The 19,551-nt window shown below is 57.5% G+C and overlaps 1 protein-coding gene across 2 annotated transcripts in view; it reads right to left on the minus strand.

The window, feature by feature from the left end:
• ARAP1 (ArfGAP with RhoGAP domain, ankyrin repeat and PH domain 1) overlaps nt 1-19,551 on the minus strand; it is a 60,398-nt gene that overhangs the window by 18,422 nt on the left and 22,425 nt on the right. Inside the window, exons 3-13 of one of the 2 annotated variants that reach the window (XM_021718580.1) lie at nt 19,449-19,551; nt 7,950-8,119; nt 7,335-7,402; nt 6,652-6,782; nt 6,383-6,532; nt 5,942-6,011; nt 5,538-5,658; nt 4,900-5,102; nt 4,417-4,523; nt 2,151-2,350; nt 430-515 (exon numbers count right to left, since the gene is read on the minus strand). The exon at nt 19,449-19,551 is cut by the window's right edge and continues 399 nt beyond it. In XM_021718580.1, the coding sequence (XP_021574255.1) occupies nt 430-515; nt 2,151-2,350; nt 4,417-4,523; nt 4,900-5,102; nt 5,538-5,658; nt 5,942-6,011; nt 6,383-6,532; nt 6,652-6,782; nt 7,335-7,402; nt 7,950-8,119; nt 19,449-19,551 (1,409 nt within the window). Of the gene's footprint in view, nt 1-429; nt 516-2,150; nt 2,351-4,416; nt 4,524-4,899; nt 5,103-5,537; nt 5,659-5,941; nt 6,012-6,382; nt 6,533-6,651; nt 6,783-7,334; nt 7,403-7,949; nt 8,120-19,448 lie in introns of those variants that run through there. The other variant, XM_008070050.2, reaches the window with a different exon arrangement.

Raw genomic sequence — 19,551 nt, forward strand, 5'->3', positions numbered from 1 at the left:
GCATGCTCCCGGCCACCGCAGCCTCAACCTACTGGGCTCCGGCGATCCTTCCGCCTCAGCCTTCCACGTAGCTGGAACTACAGGCGTGTGCTACCACGCCAGGCTAATTTTTTTTTTTTTATGTATTGTGGAGGTGAGGTCTCGTCAAGTTGCCCAGGTGGGTCTCGAACCCGCGGGCTCAGGCAATCAACTCACCTCAGCCTCCCAAAACACAGGATTACAGTCTGAGCCACCGAGCCCAGCTATAATTCTTAGCTCACTGGCCAGTTTGCTGACTTTGTCAAAAATCACTTTTCCAAAATCTCTGCCTACTAGATTATCACCAAGGTCTCTTCTAGTTCCAGGGTGCTGGGGTCAGTGAGATGGGGCAAGGGGTTGGGAGACCTAGACAGCCGCCAAGTATACACGGCAAGCAGGGGCATTCCCCACCTCAATGAGTGTCTCTGTCCACACCTTCCTGTCCATCTTAAGGCTCCGCACCTTGGAGATGCCGGCACCCAGGCCACGGTGCTCCCCTGTGGACAGAAGACCAGACTCAGGGTCATTGGGGCCCTCCCTTCACGTGAGCAATCACCCATCCCCAGCACCCATCGGGGGCATATGTGAGGTCCTGGGCAGGCCCCAGGGGCTGGTCCCTCAAGGTACTTGGAATCCAGCCATCATTCTTGCTCTCTGCAGGGTAGGACTGAGCCCTGCAACCTCCACTTGACTCCTGCCCCAGCCCCTGCAACTAGCTCCCTTGAAAGCCACCTTTGACATAGCCCTGCCAGAGAGATCTCTTTAAAATGCAAATCCCTCACCTCGCTTTCAGCTTCCAATGGCTCCCTGAATTAGATCTCAACTCCAGACTGGCTTCCTGCCTGGACTCTTTCCCCCATCTTCCCATGTTATTCAGGTCTCAACTGGTATATCACCTTCTCAGAGAGGGCTCCCCGACACCACACTCTTGTGCCAGCACCTGTGCACATCTCCTGCCCCTGCCGACCGGAACGTAAGCTGCATATGAACAGGACCTCACCTGCCTCAGAGCCTGACCCTCCATGCCAAGAACAAAGCCTGGCACACTTGAAGCACCCAATTCACCTCTGTGGGGCAAAAGGGTACGAAGGAGCTGGGGCTGGAAGGAATGAAGCCTCCCTGCTCAGTTATGGGCTGACAAGGGATACCAGGAGCTCCAGACACTGCTGGGCTCTGGCCTTAGCCTTGGCTCCCTGGGCAGCCTTCTACAGAGCACCTTATCTACTCTGGTCAGCCTCACACTTCCATGTGATTAGGAGCTAAGCCTTCCTAATCTGGCTTCCAGTCAGGGCATCATGGTCCTGCATGCAGACCTCACAGCCTAAGACCCCCTGGACAATTGCCCCAGAACTCCTAACAGGCCTCAGGTTCTTCATGGAGCCCAGCGACCTCCTCACATGTGTCCTCCTCCTAGCTGCTGGTACCCATCTCTAGCCACCTCAAACTGCCTCCTGGGCAATATCAGCTCCCGTGAGGGCTGAATCCCAGGACCTAGCAGTGTCTGGCCTGCAGAAGACCTTGGATAAGTATTGAATGAATAGATGGATGGACCTTAGGTTCTAGCCTCTTTGATTCTCATCCTTCTCATGCAATTGGTTGTTGAGACTTACATACCGTGGGTCCTGAACATCCCTGGAAAGCTAGGCCAGGACTCCTCCTCCATCTCCTGCATCCCGCAGCAAGCTCCTCACTGGTCTCGTCTCGCCCCACCCCACCCACAGCTTCCCACCAGCCAGAGTCCAACCTGCAAATTTGACCACATCCTTGCCTTCCATCCCCCTTCCTAGAAAATACCAGCTCCTCCTACTGTATGCAAAGCCCTGTCCTGCAAGCCCCTCTCACCTGGCCTCCCCCACTTATCTGGTGTGGCAAGGACACTGAACCCCAACAGGCCTATGCTCAAATCCAGGCCACTTCCTTGCTAGGTGACCCTGAATAAGCCATTTCCCCTTCCTGTGCCTCAATGTCCTCACCCACGACATTAGAAGTTGAATCTCTGCCTTTTATTGTAAGGACTGAAGGTCAGTCATGGTGGGAAAGGATTGGCACACAGGAGAAGCCTTGTCAACAGTGTCTCTGCCCTGCCTGCCATCTAAATAGCCAGCCTGGTGCCCCAACCCCACCACACACACCTGCACAGCGCTTGCAGATGACGACACAGAGGTTGATAGAGGCCCAATCAGGCTGGGCAGCCCTGCAGTCAGCACAGAACCTGTTGGGGGCCGCAGCCCACACACGCTCAGCGACCTCCGAGGTGGACAGGGCCTCAGCGATGGCTCCCTGCATGGCTTCCAGCCACTGCTCCTTCTCTAGCTCTGAGTCGGCAGAAAAGCTGAGGACACAGGGGTGGGGGGACTGGTGAGGATAGGCTCAGAGGGATTTAGGGGCAGCACGAGGGGATGCAGCATGAGATCGGGGGGACAAGGCACTGAGGGCTCTTAGTCAGACGAGGGAGGTATCCTGGGTCTGGGTCTGGTGGAGAAAGGCAAGGACACCACGAACCTGAGAGACAGATGGGGTGGGGGAGCCCTGGGGGGCTCTGCCCAGCCCGGGGAGTGAAGGCTGCTGGGAAGAAATGATGCCTGAGTTAAGACTTGACAGATGAGAAGGACTGTGCCAGATGAAGAGGTGGAAGGATGTTCTAGACAGAGGGAACAGCATGTGCAAAGGGGCGGGAAGGCACACAGGGCATTCCAGAACCTGTGGGCAGGAGGGCACAGAAGGAGCTGGGAGGCGGACAGGGCCAGGCCTGGGCCAGGCAGAGGAAGTCAAAGTGCACCCTGAGGACAACGGAGAACCTGCAGAGGGTTTAAGTGGGAAGGAGGGGAAGGCACAGAGGCGTCTTAAAGAGATCCTTCTGCCATCCCTATCCTCCCTCCTAGCCCAGCCCCGTCTGTGACATGCCCCATGACCCCCACCCCACAAAGAGCTCCGTCACCCAACACTTCCGGACACCTGTGGCCCCCACATCATTTCCTGCCTTTCAGGGTGGGAAGCCCTGGTTGAATAATAAATGGATAACTGCTCCCCCCTTCGAAAAAGACCCCTCTGACTATTCCCTGCCACCACTGCCAAGTCACATATAAGACTGTGAGTCCACTCCAGCCATAACCCATTGCCGTGGCTGGGGTACAGAGGTGCCGGAGACCACCCTCTTCCTCACGGCAGCCTGGTACATGGAGTCTGCAAAGCCAAGTGCCATGCCCATCTTTGTGTGCTTGCATTCAACTGTGATGGGCCACATGCGTCAGGCTGGAGAGGTCTTTGTGCTGAATACCAGATCAACGCAGTAAGGCTGATGACAACAAGACCAGGGGAGCGGGTAGGCCTCTGTGAAGCTGACAGAGAAGAACGCCCCACATAAGGCTGGCTGCAACTCTGTAGTAGTTAAGGACTGTGGCAAAGAATCTCAGGCCAAGGATGTCACCAAAGAGTATTTCAAATGTAAGAAATGAATGCATAAAAACATGGCTCTCAAAGAAAACAAAAAACAAACAATTAAAAAGAAACCAGGCCCCACTGTCAGTCACAGCAGACGAAGTGAAGAGGCTGGGACGGGCAGCCCAGGGGTGAGGAGGTAGGCGCCAGGGCTAGAGGCCTACCAGGGATGAGGCCAGGGTGAAGAGGAGGGGTAGGGGTCCTCAGGGTTGGAGAGAGGGGTCCTGGGAGGAACAGGAAGTTGGGAAGTAGAAGCAGGGAGATGGCCACACACACAGGCCCAGAGCTCAGCAGAAAGGTCCTGCTGGAGATGGACACCTGGGCCAAGGGCAAAGAGATGACAGTGGTGGTGGTGATGCCACTGCTTGCTGTGCAGATAGTACCTAGCATTACAAAAACTCCTCAGCTTCACAGGAAACTGAGGCACAGAGATACCAAGTGACTTCTCAGTCACTCAGCTAGTCGGTGGTAGACCCAGGATTCAAACCTGGCCACAGCACAGTACCTCAAAGGCAGCAGCTGAAGGCCTGGAGTGGGGGAGGTTGCCCAGGAAGAGGGTGGAGGACAGAGGCAGACACTGAGGGACGGGTAAGGTCAGAGGAAACCAAGATAGCAGAGCGCTGGAGGCTCAGGAAGGAAGGCCCAGGACAGGCCCAGAGACAGGGAGTGAGGACAAACAAGAGCACTCTCCGGGGGCGGGCAGGCCAGAGGGGCAGCAGGGAGTGGGTGGTGGGTGCTGAAAGCCAGTACAGGCAACCCCTTGGGCAGTGTGGCTGGCAGGGGAGGCCGGCGATGGCTGGGAAAGACCTCTAAGAAGGTGGAGGTCAGAGTAACTTGGCAGGGAGGGAGAAGGACCTCACAGGTAGGGCAGGGCTGGAAAGGGAGAGGGCTGCTTCCCACACACTGCAGAAGACACCGGAAGGAAGAGAGGACAGGGCATGCCAGGAAGGGCGGGCCCACCTGAAGATGCGGTAGGGCGTGGTGAGGTCAAAGCTGCGCCGGTCCACCTCCTTCACGTTGCCCAGGCTCATGTCGATGAACGTGATGCCGACGCCCAGGTGGTACTCCTGGCAGGCGAGGGGAGGGGGTGAGGGCAGGACTTTGGGGCCAGGCTTCAGGCTGGGGGAGTGGGAAGGGAGGGGAAGGCGGCACAGCTTAGGGACTAGAAAATACCTGGGAAGGAGATGAGGTAAAGGGGCTGGCTGGGCTCAGGGCCCACAAGACCATGAGTAGAGGGTGCGGGAGCCAGAGCAGCAACTGAGGGGCAGTGCTCAGGGACTGGGGGAGGGGCTGGAAGTGGGGCTGGGGGGAGAGACCAAGGGCAGGGCTCTGAGCAGGGAAGCGAGGAACAGAAAGGGCAGGGCTCAGGTCCCAGGTGACATGGGGCAGGCGGAGGGAGCAGGGTGGGTGGGTGTGGGATGGGAGAGGAGACACCCTCAGCACCTCCAGATTCTTGTAGAGTCGCACTTTGTCCCCGACCACGGCCACATACAGCTTGTTCTTGAAGCCACGCAGCTCCAGGCTGCCAGCACGGTCGGGTTGCTCTGAGCCACAAACTCCGAACAGGCTAGCGCTAGACAGCCGGGCACGGGCTCGCTGCTCAGCCATGGCCTGCTGCAGGGCCTGCATCCACTCCTTCCGCTCCACTGCAGGGGAATGGTGGAAGGATGAGCCCGGTGCGGCTGGCAGGGAGTCCCTCGGTGTCCCCTGGCCCTAGGGTCCTCAGTTGATGCCTCTGCCAAAAAGTCCACCGAGACCGGCCCCCTTTCACTCTGCCTAGTTCTCTAACTTGAACAAGCCCAGGCTCCAATCCCAGCGGTGCCACTGGCGCTGAGCAAGTCATGCCACCCACCTGAGCCTGCTTCCCCCCCAGGAGGGAGTGTGTGCTTCTGAGGCGTCCGTGGGCACACCGTCCACAGAGGGTGCCCTCTTCCTCCCCTGCTTCATGAAGGGCCGCCACCTCCCTGGCTGTGATGTGAGGGGCAGATGTGTCCTGCTTCTTTCTCTTTCCCCCACCTCTGGCCAAACTTCCAGTCTCCTCTTCCCTCCACACACGCATGCACAGCTCCCCAAACGCCCACCGTCGCTCTCTGCCCGGAAGGCAAAGGTCCGGTTGTTTGTAATCACTTCAAACTTCTGGTCCCCGATGGCTGCCACACGGGAGATGCAGGCCACAGAGATAAAGCGCTTGGAGTAGGCATCCTGGGGGAGAGGGAAGAGTTGCACTTCGGGGCCCAGCCCCTCCCCTGCTTGCCCCAGCCTCAGCCGAAATGAAGGTTGCAGCCCTGTCTCCTACAGGTGGTCAGAACCCCTGTGCTGACCTTGACCACAGCCCATGGCCAGCTGATGGGCCAGGAGGACATGGTGCAGAGAGTCAGACTAGAGCTCTGGCGAGGACTCATCTGGGAGGGATATCTCCCAGGTCCAGTATTGGGGTTCAGCCAGGCAGGAGCAGGGTTGCGTCAGGGACTGATATAGCCCTCACCTTGTTACTGTCAAAATACTGCAGGTGGTCAGCATCCAGTTTCACCCATCGCTTCTGATAGATGTAAGATCTGGAGAGGCAGAGGGACAGCAGAGCAAAGGACTGGGGACATGAGGGGAGATCCAGGATTACCCAGTCCCCTTTGTCAGCCACATACTAGGCTAGGATTGGCCAAGTTCAAGGGAGGAAAGATCCCAAGTGGCCATTGAGAAGAAATGGACTCTGCCTACAGCAAGAGTGGCTGAAGTCAGACTCCAAGTAGGACATCCCAATGTTAAAGGTAATAAAACACAGGCCTGGAGGGGATAATCAGTGGTTGCAATCTATCTGGAGGGAGGCTGCAAATACTGATTTCTGGACCCAGGATGCTGGTGTCCCGGAGTCCTGGAGCGCTGTCCACCCCCTACAGAGCACCAGCAGGACCTGAGAGGCCTCACTCACCCCTGTGGTGGGTTCTTGTCCAACCAGCCAGCCTTGATGACCGGTGTGACGGGGGTGGAGCCCCCAGGCAGGCCGTCCATGGGGTGTGGCGGGAGCTCGGGGATTAGGCTGGACGAGGACAAGCTCAGGCTGCGGGTGTGCCATTCGCCACTAGGGAAAGAGGAGGGGCTGAGGGGGCCGGGTGGAGACTCCTGGGGGAGGGGCTGGGGAGGGCAGGGGTTGGCCTGGGCTTTTGGGAGGAGGAAGCACCAAGAGGAACGGATACTCACTTGGGGACACCCTCATAGGCGTGGTCATCCTCATCCTCATCCCCTTGGTCGTCCCCAGACAGCTCTTCCCCCTCGCTCAGCAGACTGGCCACACGTACGGCCCGCGGGATTTGGCTCGGTGGGGGCTCCTCCTGCGCCCCCAGACCCGCTCAGCATCGTCCCTCCCTCTAGGTCCCAGACCACACCCACCCAGGCTGTCATGCCCCCTGTCCACACAGCCCCAACCCACACCACTCAGCACTTTGACTTCTGCTTCCTCACACTCCCCTCCCCCCCAGCAGAGACGACACAGGGACCAGGGTCACAGATGGGAGAAGGGCCAGTGCTGGCAGACACAGACCTAGGACACGCAAGAACAGAAAGATAAAGGGACCTAGATAAACAGTCAGGGAACACAGAAAGTGAAACATGGACACGAGAACACAGAAAGTGAAACATGGATAGGTGCTCCAAGACAGCTGTGCTCCAAACTTGGAGGCCACGCGCACCCATTCAGAGCCTGAAGGAGAAGCCACAGGCTGCACTTGACCCCTGATCCAGGCCTGCATGGCAAGACAGTGGCGTGGGGAAGGGGAACGCTCGCTGGAAACGGCTGTCCCCTCTGTCTGGTGGTCCCTCCAGTCTGACAGGCCCCACCACACTGACAGGCAGACAGCCCATACCCTCCCCGCTGCCGGCCCCACCTTCTTGGTCATCACGCTGGTTGGGGCCCCCGGCCCCTCCTCTGGGACCTCATCGTAGTCAGAGTCATCTGGTGAAAGAAAGGGGTGGAGGGGCTCGGAAGTAAGGGGCCCAGCCTCCTCTCCTTGGGTGCCTTGGCCCAGGCCAAGAATGACCCCACCCCCACCTTGGCCTGGCTTTCAAAAAAGGCACAGGGGACAGGAAGTGCTATTTATATGCTCAAGCCTCGAAGGACAGCACTAAGGGACGGCCAGAGAGAGGCTGGGCCACCACAGGGAGGGCTGAACAGGGAGCAAGCTCAGGCACCAGGAGTAAGTCCAAAAGAGACTACAAAGGCAACAAGAATCAAGTGGACAAGCCCAGGAAAAGTAAACCACCTACTATCCCGGAAAATACTCTGAGATGTTAAACCACGGGAACTCAAACAGCCAGCCACAGCCCTAATGAACAGTCAAGAGGTTGGGAGGTAGGTCTGTCTCCATTTGAGGATGACGCCCAGAGCCAAACACTGGGCTGGTGGCAGGGCCAGACAGGAAGAGGAGTGTGATCCTTGCTTACCCTGCAGGGGCCCGGTGCCAAACGACCCACCCAGCCCCATTCCCAGCCGCGGCACTCACCGAACTCCGGGAACAGGCGAAGAGGCTTCGGAGGGATTTCTGGGGGGAAGGGGGGTGGAGACAGGGGCTGGGGGGGCCCCCGGGGTAGGGAGGACAGGGGATCTTCAGGTTCTGGCTGGGGAGGGGATGACAGTGTTGGCAGCAATGACTCCTCCTCCTTGGAGGGAAGGCTGGGAACAGAACAAAAGTTGGGCATCACTAAGCAACAAGGCCAGGACTCAAACCCGCCATGCTCCCAGTGCACCAAGCTGCACAGAACTCATTCACTATACAAATTCACACCAGCACACAGATGGGAGCCCTCCTCACCTCATTTCCCTCACCAAAACCCCTCCTGACTCCCCAGAGCCTAAAGGAAGCAGGTACCCTCTTTGGCCTGAAAGAAATGGTCACCTGTCCCCAGTGTTCTAGTTTGTGGCCACATGTACCCACTGGGTCTCCACTCTGGAGGAGGCAAAAAGATCAGAATGAGGAGTCAAAGAAGACTTCCTGGAGGAGGTGTTGTTAGACCTAAGGTTTGGTGAGTAAGAAGGCATTTGAAGGCAAAGGGAAGGGGCAGGATTGAAATGGGCCTCAAGGCCCAGAGCCCAGACTGAGCCTCAGAAACCGACTCCTGAGGTCCTGAATTGTGTCTCTGGCTCAAGACCACCTTCACTCTTGCGCAGACTTGGATATTCACTACCTCCTAGGTGCTCTCAGACCCCTCGAACTCACCTCACCCCACCACACTCATCTCGCTTGACACCAGCTCCTCATCTCTGCCATCACTCCCTGAGGAGCCCACCCCTGACTCCGCAAGCCGAGGCTCAGGGCCCCTGGGCTCTCCCGGCCACCGTGTTCCTGTCTGTCTCAGCACAGACCACTCTGCTCCCTGTAGGTTGAGTGTCTCCTGAAAAGCTTGGCACCAAGGACAAGGGTTTGAACCTGGCCTCCATTTCTTAGTCCCTGTGTATACTGGGGAAAGCACCCAGCCTCTCTGAGACTCAGTTTCCTCAGTTGTAAAACAGGGACTGTTTCGCTAACCCTGCAGGGTGGCTGGAGGATTAATTGAGACAGGACATGTCATGTGCCAGCACACAGCAAGCCCATGGGCCACCAGCTGGAACAAGGTGCGGGAGCCCTAGAGGCCTGGCCCCACCAGCTGCCCCTGCCAGTGTCCTCCAGGGACCAAGGAGGCGCACCAAGTGGTTGGACAACTTCTCCCACCGGTGATTTTTAGCCTGGTCTGCTGCCTCAGTGCTCCTGGCAGTGACTGACACTGCGTGGTTCCCATGGACACAAGTAAGGCTGGGAAGGAGTGTCGGGGTCTGCCTAGGGCATAGCCACGATGCCAGGCCTTTGCTCCTGCCGTGGCCTCCTGGTAATACCCTCCTCCCTGTTCCCTGGAATGTCCACTCAGCTCTTAACTCTGAAACCAGGTCTAAGCCTCCCTTCTCTGAAAGTCCTTCTGACCCCTCCTTCATGCTCCCCTAGCCGCTGTATGTGCTTCCGTCCATTACAAGCTTCATACAGTTATGTCAAAGGACATTTTTCAAAGCGTCCCCTTTCATGCCAGGACCTGTACCCTGACTCTAACTGTCTATGAATGTCGTAGGACACATGGTTGCTTCCACATCACTTTGTGCCATGGCTGCCACTTCACCCGGTGTGGATAAAAAGTTAACAAAACGTGGGGACCAAAGGGAGGCCCAAACTTTACCTGTATGATGTCCACCTGTATACCTAATCCTGAATTATACCACACATCTTTAAAATAAAATAAAATAAAAGTTAACAAAACAGGCCAGGCACAGTGGCTCATGCAGAATTGCTTGAAGCCAGGAGTTCAAGACCAGCCTGGGCAACATAGCAAGACCCTGTCTTTAATTTTTTTTAAGTTGCAAAACCCTTCCCCTTCTGTGTGAGGATCTGCCCCTCAACCAGCTTTTGGGCTCTGTTCCCTAGAAACCTACTTGAGGTGATATGTCAGCCATGTTACTTGGCAACACTGCTTCTGGCACAGCTGCCTGGGTGAGGAACTATATCTGGACCAAGAGAAACTACAGGTGAACCCCATACCTGGTGAAGACGCTGGGGCTCTGGGCTTCCCCCAGCGTGGTGACCTGTACACTGGGGACATCCCATGCAGGGCCCTGAAGCCACACCTCTGGGGCTGTTAGAAGACACGTGACCCTTTGGGGCAAGAGATTTGTAAGCCAGGCTAGCTCTTGGTAAGTCGCCTGCCTGCTGTGTGTCTCAGTCCTTCACTTCTGAGCTGTCACCTGGATGGCCCCTGGACAGCTGCGTGGACTGCAGCATGGACCACTATGAGGACGCCACAGCAGAAAAGACTTGCCATCGCCTTGGTGGCAGACTGCTCCCTACGGACATGGCTCTCCGAGACTCTGAGGCCAACTGGGGCCCATGACAATCTTGAGAGTTTGAACTCTTTGTGGATCCATGAACACGCCCCAGTGGGCGCTGCACCAGGCTGTCTCCCCACCACCCCCCGGCCCCGAGCCCCTTTAGGGCAGGGACAGCATCTCACTTGATGTTCCCACAGTCCAGTCTGGGGCTGGTGGAATCAGCAACAAGAGCATGCTGACCAGGTGGGCAGGCAGATGGCCGGTGGGTAGGCTGAGCCTCAGGGCTTGAAGGGAAGCCAGAGAAAGGGCAAATGACAACAGCCCACGGGCCGACAGCATGACCCGGGGTGCGGGCCCAGCCGGTCGTGTGCAAGGTCCCTGGGGACTTCCTGTTGGGCACACCAACCCACCACCCTGCTGCCTCCCAGAGTCCAAGAGGAAGGGGTCCTTGAAGGCCTGGCCTGTGACCAGCTGAGAGGACAACTCCCAGTCGCCAGGCCAGGGCCAGGCAGACTGTCGTCTAGAAGAGGCGGGAACAGGCTCTGAGCCTGCGATGCCAAGCAGGGCTGAGCCAAGCAGGGCTGAGCAGGGCTTTGCTCCCAAAGGCCTCTAGATCTGAGCGGAAGGTGATAGCAACAGAAAAAACTGACCCCTGCTCCTCCCATCCTTAGGGTCCAGTGGCCACCGCCCTCCCACCTCTGGCACCCAGTCCACGCCCCATCATGGTTTTGATTGCCTTGAGGGCCACGCCCTTCTCTCTGCGAGGTCTCCAGCACTGGCAGGGATTTATAAATAAACACATACCTGTATGAATTCACTCTTATTAACTGATCACATGCATGTGTGTGTCCACACATGTGTTCCCAGCCATCTTCTAAGCACCTGAGGTGAACTCATTCATTTACTCATTAAAAGAGCTCAATCAGGCAAGGCTCATTATTACCCCACTTTACCGAGGAGGAAACTGAGGCGCAGAGATGCTAAGTTATTTGTCCTTGGTCCCACAGTTGAGATTCGAACGCTGGCAGTCCAGCTGAGCTAAACGAGACCTTGCCAGGATCCAAGGGCTTCGCTGAGGCCTGCCACCTCACACTGGCCACCTAGACCCAGGACCCACGGAGAGGGATCATCACAGCTTGGCAGCTACTGCTGTGACTACAGCGATAAGGGAGGGAGAACAGAGGCAAAGGGCCCCCTCCAAGCAGAGCCTTTGTAGGGAAAGACTGTCCCGTGAAGGTGGGACAGGAGGCCTCTGGTGAATGCCCAGGCCCCACTCTAGCCACCTCCTCCAGGAAGCTTCTCGGCTGACGCCTGCTTGCCCAAGGCAGGGGATCAGGTCCTGCTGAGTCAGGGTCCAGCCCAGGAAAAGAGAAATGAGTGGTTTCAGGAAAGCATAGCATGTGGGAAAACCCCAGGGACGGGGCAGGGACCCCCTACCGAGAAGAGGGCCCACGGAACACCCCCCCCCCCCGGCCAAAGTCCCAGCCCCTGAGGGAAGGCCCAGCTCCAACCCCAAGGTCCAGCTAAGGCCCAGCTGGGATGTCACCACCGACTCCTTGCCCTGCAGTCCACAGCTCTGCCCCATTCCTGAGCGCGTCCTCCACAGCCCCACTCTAAGCCTTCCCTCACTGTCTCCTCCTCCTCTCCGCCTTCCCCCACCATCTCAGCCATGGAAGCCCACCTCAGAACACAGCTCAGTGGGCCTCATCCTCTGGGCAGCCTCCGACATTCCCTCTTGCCTGCACCCCTGGCTCTCTGCCCCTTCAGCTCTTTCACCTCTAGCGGAGGGATGTGCAAACCCACCTGCTCTCCCACCACGCCAGGGCAAGCCTGGCACCCGGGGCAGGGGCAGAGGATTAGAGAAAATACACAGAGTCTGTTTTATTGGATTACAGAAAACAGAGCAGACCTCACACTTGGGGCTGGGGGAGACACAGGAGGGTTTCAAGCCAGAATGGGTAAGAGTTGTAGAAACCAGAAACACTTCTGAGAGTTCACAAAAGCACTGCTGATAACTACGGCAGGGCAACAGGCTTTGCGGGCCTGTCCCTGGCAAAGTGAGGCATGGGATCACTCTCGTTAAGGACGGGGCTTTAGAGTCATGCAGAGCTGGGTTTGAATCCCAACCCAGCCACTCTTTGGTTCCATTCACCCCAGAGCCTTAGTTTTCCCTCTGACTGTCTCCAGGCTTACTGCCAGCCACGTGACCTCGGCACAACCTCCTCACAACCTGAAGGAGCCTCAGACCTGGCAGACTGGGCCAGGAACCTGCTTCACAGCCTCGGCCCCTCTGCCATCTCCTCCCCACCCCGTTCCTCCCCTTTCCCTTCATTTCTCTCTGGCTACACCAATCTCGACCAAAGAAACCAGGCCTGACCTTGGGAGCAGGAGGGCCACTGAGTGGTGTGCCCTGTATCTCGGGTTGATCCTTGACTGAGCCACAGTGCATAAGCTCATACCTCCAGGACTTTGCATACGCTGTTCCTTCCACCTGGAACTCCCTTCCCTGTCTGGCCTACCCTTTCTCCTCCAAAAGGCCCAAATCATATATCCTCCCCGTTACTGCAGGCCTCTCTCACACCTCAGGCTGGTGTGGGGCCACCCCAGGGCTTCCCCAGCCTCCACGCTTCTGATCACTCAGGATGGTTGTGTCGGTCAACGTCTGCTTCACTGAACTGGCCTCAGAGGTCCAAGGCCCCAGGCTTACGCTCCATCCTAAGGTTAGGGCCTTCCCCTAAGATGTCATACTGGCTGCGGAGGGACCCAGCCCAACCCCAGCCCCTGGACTCTCACCAGTCTCTGGGGACACGCCTTCCACCCTGGCACGCCCTTTCTACAGGGCCCAACTGTCCCAGCTGTCCACTTCCTCAATCATGCCCTGGTCTCCTCAGGGCCAGGCCTCAGTCCTATGCCTCTCGCTTCCTCTGTGGCTGCTGCCCTTCTTCCTCCATCATGAGACCCACAGGCCACCCCCACCAGCACTTCCCTGGTTTGGTCCGTCCACTTCTGCCCAGGCCCCAGCACAGACAGTCCATACTGGGGTCTCATTTGCTAGTACGAGGTGTCTGCAGCCACCTCCCACCCCGGGAGGCCCTGGGGCCAATCCCTTCCCTGTGCCAGCAAGACCCAGCACAGAGAGGGCTTCAGCAAGCACGTGTGGAATGACTGAATGACTCCGCCCTATTCGCATCCCAATTCCTGGAGAAGGGGAGCAGCCCCCGTTCCCCACCCCTCTATACAGCAGCACCTGACTAACCCAGGGGCCACCCTCACAACCAAGGCTTCACCCAGCTCTCAGCACATCAGCAACCCCTTGCTAAGCACCCACTATGTGCCAGGCATTCTGTTGAGGACTCTTTCACTTAACGATCTGTTGTGCTCAGGACATGCCTCCTCTTCCAGGAAGTCTATCCAAGTGCTCCCTCCTCTAAGCCTGCACAACCTGTTGGGCCTTTCATGGTATTTCCACCATCAGACTACACTGAGTGTCCCCACAGGACAGCCCTGCTGTCATGGGCAGGAGGTGGCCCAGCCCCATTTCCCAAGGCAGCTCTACACGCTTCTTCCCAGGCCTGGCCCTGGGCTGGCTCCTGAGGGCCACAGAGAGGGAAAGGTCAGCCCTCAGGAAGCTCTCAGAAGTACTGGTCCCTCCCGAGGGTCCAGCCCAGGGCTGGCCTGGCAGGAGGAGAGGTGCCCTGTGGAAAGGATAAGTGGAAGAGATGAGCCCGGAGCACAGAGCAGGGCTGGGGAGTGCCGGGTACATGGACGGGACCAGGCCGGGGTCCTCCCCGTGTCCCCAGTGACCTGAGCACAGGCCTGCGGAGTTCGTGAGGGACCCACGGCAGCACCCCACATCGCCTAAGTGCGAGTCTTCTACACGTCTCCTGCCACCGTGGGCTGGGGCTGGGAGGGCCAGAACCACAGCACTCTTGAAGTTGACAGTGAGATAAGCTACACACAGCCCCCTCAAGGGCATCCTGAGAGGGGTGCAGGGAGCTGGGGACAGGCCCCAGAACTAAGGAAGTCAGCACTGGCCCCCGAGGGGCAGAGACCCCACACAGGGGCAGTCTGTGGGGGCAGAGTCTGAGAAAAGGCCCAGAAAACAGACACTGGGGGATTCCAGTGGATCTGGGAAAGGCTTATGGGGAGAGGAAGGGAGGAGAGAAGGGGAGGACAGGAAAGAAGGAGAAAGAGAAGAAGTGGAGAAAGTGAAAGAAGACACAGAACTCAGAGAGAGAAAAAAGAGAGGGGAACAGTAGCATCGAAAGCCGGCCCAGAGGAGACAGATGGACAGACACTCCTGCCCTCCCAGACCCTCAGGTGCGCCTCCCTCCCTCCCACCCACCGGACAGTCTAGCCCTGGGCCCCTTGCTCACCCTCAGACGCCAGCTGGGTTCTGAGGCCAAGGACTCCCGGCTCCGGCCAGGCAGGCTCAGCGTGTGTGCAAGTGTGTGTGGTGTGCCTGCCTGTGCACGCCTGGGCTTCCCTTGCAGACAGCCTGGCCCTGCTCCCCGGGCTGCGCGCTCTCGGGGTATCTGGGCCCAAGCGTGGCTCTGTGTGCCAGGGATTCGTGTGTCTGAGTGTCTGTAAATCACTTCTCTGCCTGTGTATGTGTTTCTGTGTGTACTTGGGGATCTGTCCGGGAGAGACCGTGTGTGTGTGTGTGTGTGTGTGTGTGTGTGTGTGTGTGTGTGTGTGTGTGTGTGTGTGTGTGTGTGTGCCTATGTGTGCACCCAGTTCTGGTCTCCCAGCGGCTTCCTGCTCTCCGCCTCCCCACCCCCTGCAGCCCAGGCCAACACACACACTTCCTGAAAACACTGAAAAAGAGAAAAGTCACCCAGAATCCCCCGGGGCAGATACTTCCTCCCCGCCCCCAGGCTGCACCCCCTCCAGCCAAGCTGGGATGGGACAACCAGCAGTGTCTGTTGCTCTCGTGGGGCCTCATAGGGTGTATGCCCGGGAAGCTCTGACCCTGGCTAGCCCGTGTGTGGCCTCTCGGCCCACCCTGCCCCACAAGGAGGCCCAGAGAGGCTGGGAAAGAGACTCTCTGAAGAAAGCAAGTTCTGCCCCGGCAACAAGTGATCAGCCTTCAGGAGGACCAGGGATTGGCTGGGCTGCAGGACAGTCAGGGCACAGGAGGGAAGCCTCCCAGTGCCGTGCTGCTGGGCAGCTGCCCCCACTGGGCAAATATTCCCTTTCCTGAGGTATCTCGAGTTAACCAAGGAAACTGAGGGCCAGAGCAAGCTGGGGGAGGAGGACCTGTGAACTGATCCTGGAGCCCCATATCAGAAATGACCCCTCTATGACTCTCAGGGAAGCAAATTTAGAGGGCTCATGTCTGACACCAGCAGTTGAGTAGCCCTGGCCAGAGGCCAGGAGGCAGAGTCTGAACACTGTCTTCCTCTGCTGGGCTGGGTGACTTTGAACAAGTTTCTCAGCATCTCTGGACTCCTCAGCAAGTTCCCCACTACATGGTAGGGGGCCGGGCACAGTAGCTCACGCCTGAAATCCCAGCACTTTGGGAGGCCAAGGATCCCTGGAGGCCAGGAGCTCGAGACCAGCCTGGGCAACGTAATAAGACCCCATCTCTACAAAAAACATTCAAAAATCAAGCTGGGTGGGGTGGCATGAGCCTGTCGTCCCAGCTACTCAGGAGGCTGAGGCAGGAGGCTCGCCTGAGCCCAGGAGTTCAAAGTTGCAATGAGCTGTGATCACACCATTATACTCCAGCCTAGGTAAGACCCTGTCTCTTATCATGGTAATAATACTAATAATAATGGTAGGGAGTACAGACTCTGGGGGTGAAGTGCAGTCATCCCAGGCCAAGCAGAACGGTGAGCCTGGTTCTGAGAGCCCTGGACCTTGCCAGGGCAGGGAGGAGGGATCCCTATGCCTGCTTGTTTTCTGAGTTGCTTACACCTTGGTTTGCGGCCTAGGATCCTAGCCCAGCCTTGTTCTTCCCACCTGCCTCCTCTGAAGGTTCCTCCCTCTCCAAAACATCCAGGGTGACATGAGTTAGGTAGTGGGATAAGGGAAAGGGATTAGGGTGATGAGTTCAGAGCATGCTGAGAGCACTTACTGGGTGCTGAGTCCAGGCACATGTCTACCTACACACACCCCAAGCTCAGTACCTGGCAGCATGCAAGCTCTTGCTGGTATTCATCTGTTCACTCACATCAGGGGTCCCCAACCCAGGGATTGCGGACCAGTACCGGTCCATGGCATGCTGGGAACAGGGCCACACAGCAGGAGGTATGTGGCGGGCGAGTGGAGCTCCACCTTCTGTCAGATCAGAGGCAGCATTAGATTCTCATAGGAGTGTGAACCCTACTGTGAACTGTGCGTGCGAGAGCTAGGTTGCATGCTCCTTATGAGAATCTAATGCCTGATGATCCCCTCCACACTGGATTGTGGAAAAACCATCTTCCATGAAACCGGTCCGCAATGCCAAAAAAGTTGGCGACCACTGTCCTGCATGATGAGCACGTACCAAGGGCCTATTAGGCAGTCGGGACTGCTCCAGTTGCCAGGGATTCAGGGATAAACTCCACAGAGACCCTGGCCCTGGCGGGGCTGACATTCTAGCGGGCTCACTCTCCTGGCAGCACATGGCCACACGTGTGTGCACACACAGGCTCATGCCTGACAGCACGCAAATAACACACAAGACAGTTCACTGCCCAAAGAGAATGCACTGCAGCAGGACACAAGAGCACATGTATGTGTGCATGAAGGTCCCGATGAGCCCACACACAACACTTCATGTCACCACTGAGACTGTGCAAATCCCTACAAGCTTTACATCTTAGAATCACAGATTGTCACACTCAGAACTGGTGCGTATGGGTAAATACACAGACACAAGAACCCCTGACAGCCAGCACAACACCCACACCCACACGTACAGGCACACACATGCAGACTGGCCCCAGCATGCTCTCACACTGAGCCAGGACCCTGAGGGTACACACGAGCCCACACACGATCCCCAGACTCCACCAGGAGCCTGCTGACAGGCTCAGGTCCCACATGATCATGTGAGAATGGCTCTAAGATTGAGAGAGAGAGTTCCCCAAACAGAAGTAGGAAGGTCACATCCTGAGACACTGCGGCGGGACCCCTGTAAGGGGGAACAGGAGCAGTGTTCCACCATGTACCACGGAGCCTCAGGGGATAGGACAGGCAGTCAGGCTGTATGTTGGCCCCCACCCTGATCACCACAGGGCCTGGTCTTGGCCTGTTACATAAACGTGAGGCTCTGCCAAATGAGTTGAGTTTTTCTACCCCAGGTTTTTAAAGTCTTAATGTAACTCATGAGGACCCCAATTGCCAGAGACCCCGGGACAAAGGAGGCCAGGCTTGGCAGCTCAGCCCCTGCCTCTCTTTGCCCTAAGGAATAGTCCAAAATTGCAAGCAATAATTTCCTACCAATTCTCTTAGCACAGAGTGAGTTTTGGGGCCTCTAGCTACAAGAGCCAGACTCCTGGCCATGGGTGCCTGACCTCCAGAGGCTGGCCAAATGGTTACGTATCTGAGAGCAGGGGCTGCCCCGAGGCCCAGGAATGGCCTCTCACCCTCCCCAGCAAATCTCCCCAACTCAGATGTCAGTGCCAGGCAGGCCCTAGAAGAAGGCTGTGGAAGATCATGGAGGGCACCTGATGGGGAAACTGGCCCAGAGGGGCAGCTCCGCCTCAGAGTTCCATGGCTAGCTGGGCCTCACCCAGGTGTCCTGCTGCCTAAACAGAATCCCGGCCTCCGCTCCCCCACTGGGGGTTTTGTCTCCTCAGCCTTGGTGAGCTCCCTAAGGACAGGGCCCTACCTCCTTCCGTTGTTCACCCACTCTCAATCCTCCAAGACAGACAGACAGACAGTCTCTTTCTTTCTCCCCCACTCAGGTGATGGAGTTGAAAGGAAATATAACTTATTCCTGCAAGCACTTGAATGGCCACTAGAGGGCGCAACGGCACCAGGAAACCAGCTTCCAGCCAAGATCCTGTGGGGAACCCTAGTTACCAGATGGGTGAACCCAGCAGAGACACAAGCCCCTTTTGTACTTCCACCAATCATACATCAAAACCTTACAGCCCTGGCTGGGCCTTCAAGGTCCCTGACTTGATGCTACTCCCTGCGTAGGGAGAATCTCCCAAATCCTCCCCACAGGACCCCCTGAGTATGCACTTGGCATCAATCCAGCCAGTGCCCTCATCCCTGCTCAGCCTTAGTTTCCGTGCTTGAAGCAGGACGTCAATCTCCCAGAAGGCTTGCTGCAGGGATCAACGAGATCGGGTGAGCAAAGAAGCCAGCACAGTGCCAGCAAGAACAGGCACCAGGAGACCTCTCTCTGCACATCCCTTCCTCCTCCAAAAAGCCTTCCAAGATCAGCCTGACTTGGACCAAGTGCACTCATAAATCCCCATTACCCCCTGAACACACCACTAGCCCTGTCTGGGGATGCTCCCTCATAGCTGGGCAACCCAGCAAAGGTAGGCAGGGAGGGCACATGGGAAGGAGATTAAAATGGAACGTCCACAGACACAGGAGGAAGCTCAAGAAAACAAGGGGTGCCAGGAGTCAAAGAGGGAGAAAACAGATCTGAGGAGGAGGGAGGGCCAGTTAGGATGAGGCCTGAGAAGTGTCCAGGATTCGGTGACATTTGGCAGTGGGAGAGGGTGTGAGGGCAGGGTGTGGAGCACAAGCTGGGAACGGGGCCATCCCCCTCGCCCCCCCACACTTCCACCTCCAGCCATCCCCACCCGTACCCACTCCGCCCTTTCCATTTCCTCCACATGTTGCCTCCTGATGCCAGAATGCACCCCTATCTCCCAAAGTATCTTACACTTGCCAGGTCCCAAACTAAACGCCAGACTTCCTTCCAAGATTGCTTCTGTCCCTGGGTCGCTGGACCAGGACAGCACGGTCATACCATCGTCTACCCAAGATGGAAACCTGGAGGCCTCACCCTCCCTGCCCAACAGTCCAGATGCTCTGTGGCACTGTGACTGAGGGCCTGAACAGCACTCCATCCTCCCTCCTGTGAGCCCTGCACACGCTGTTCCCTCCCCGTGAAGTGCCTTTCCTCCCCCAGGGCCAAAGGCCACAAGCTCCTCACCTACCCTCTGGGAACCTCTGCCGTGTGCCCATCACATCCACTCACCTCGTCAGCAGGCGGGGAGGCCCGGTGCGGGGGGGCACGGGTGGAACACTCGGCTCTGCCAGATGCCGCTTGGTGGGCAGCGGGGGCAGCACAGGGTCTGGGG

The sequence above is a fragment of the Carlito syrichta genome, unplaced genomic scaffold, assembly GCF_000164805.1.
Source record: "Carlito syrichta isolate Samal-C Ts95f unplaced genomic scaffold, Tarsius_syrichta-2.0.1 Scaffold312747, whole genome shotgun sequence".
In the NCBI taxonomy this organism is placed as follows: Eukaryota; Metazoa; Chordata; class Mammalia; order Primates; family Tarsiidae; genus Carlito; species Carlito syrichta.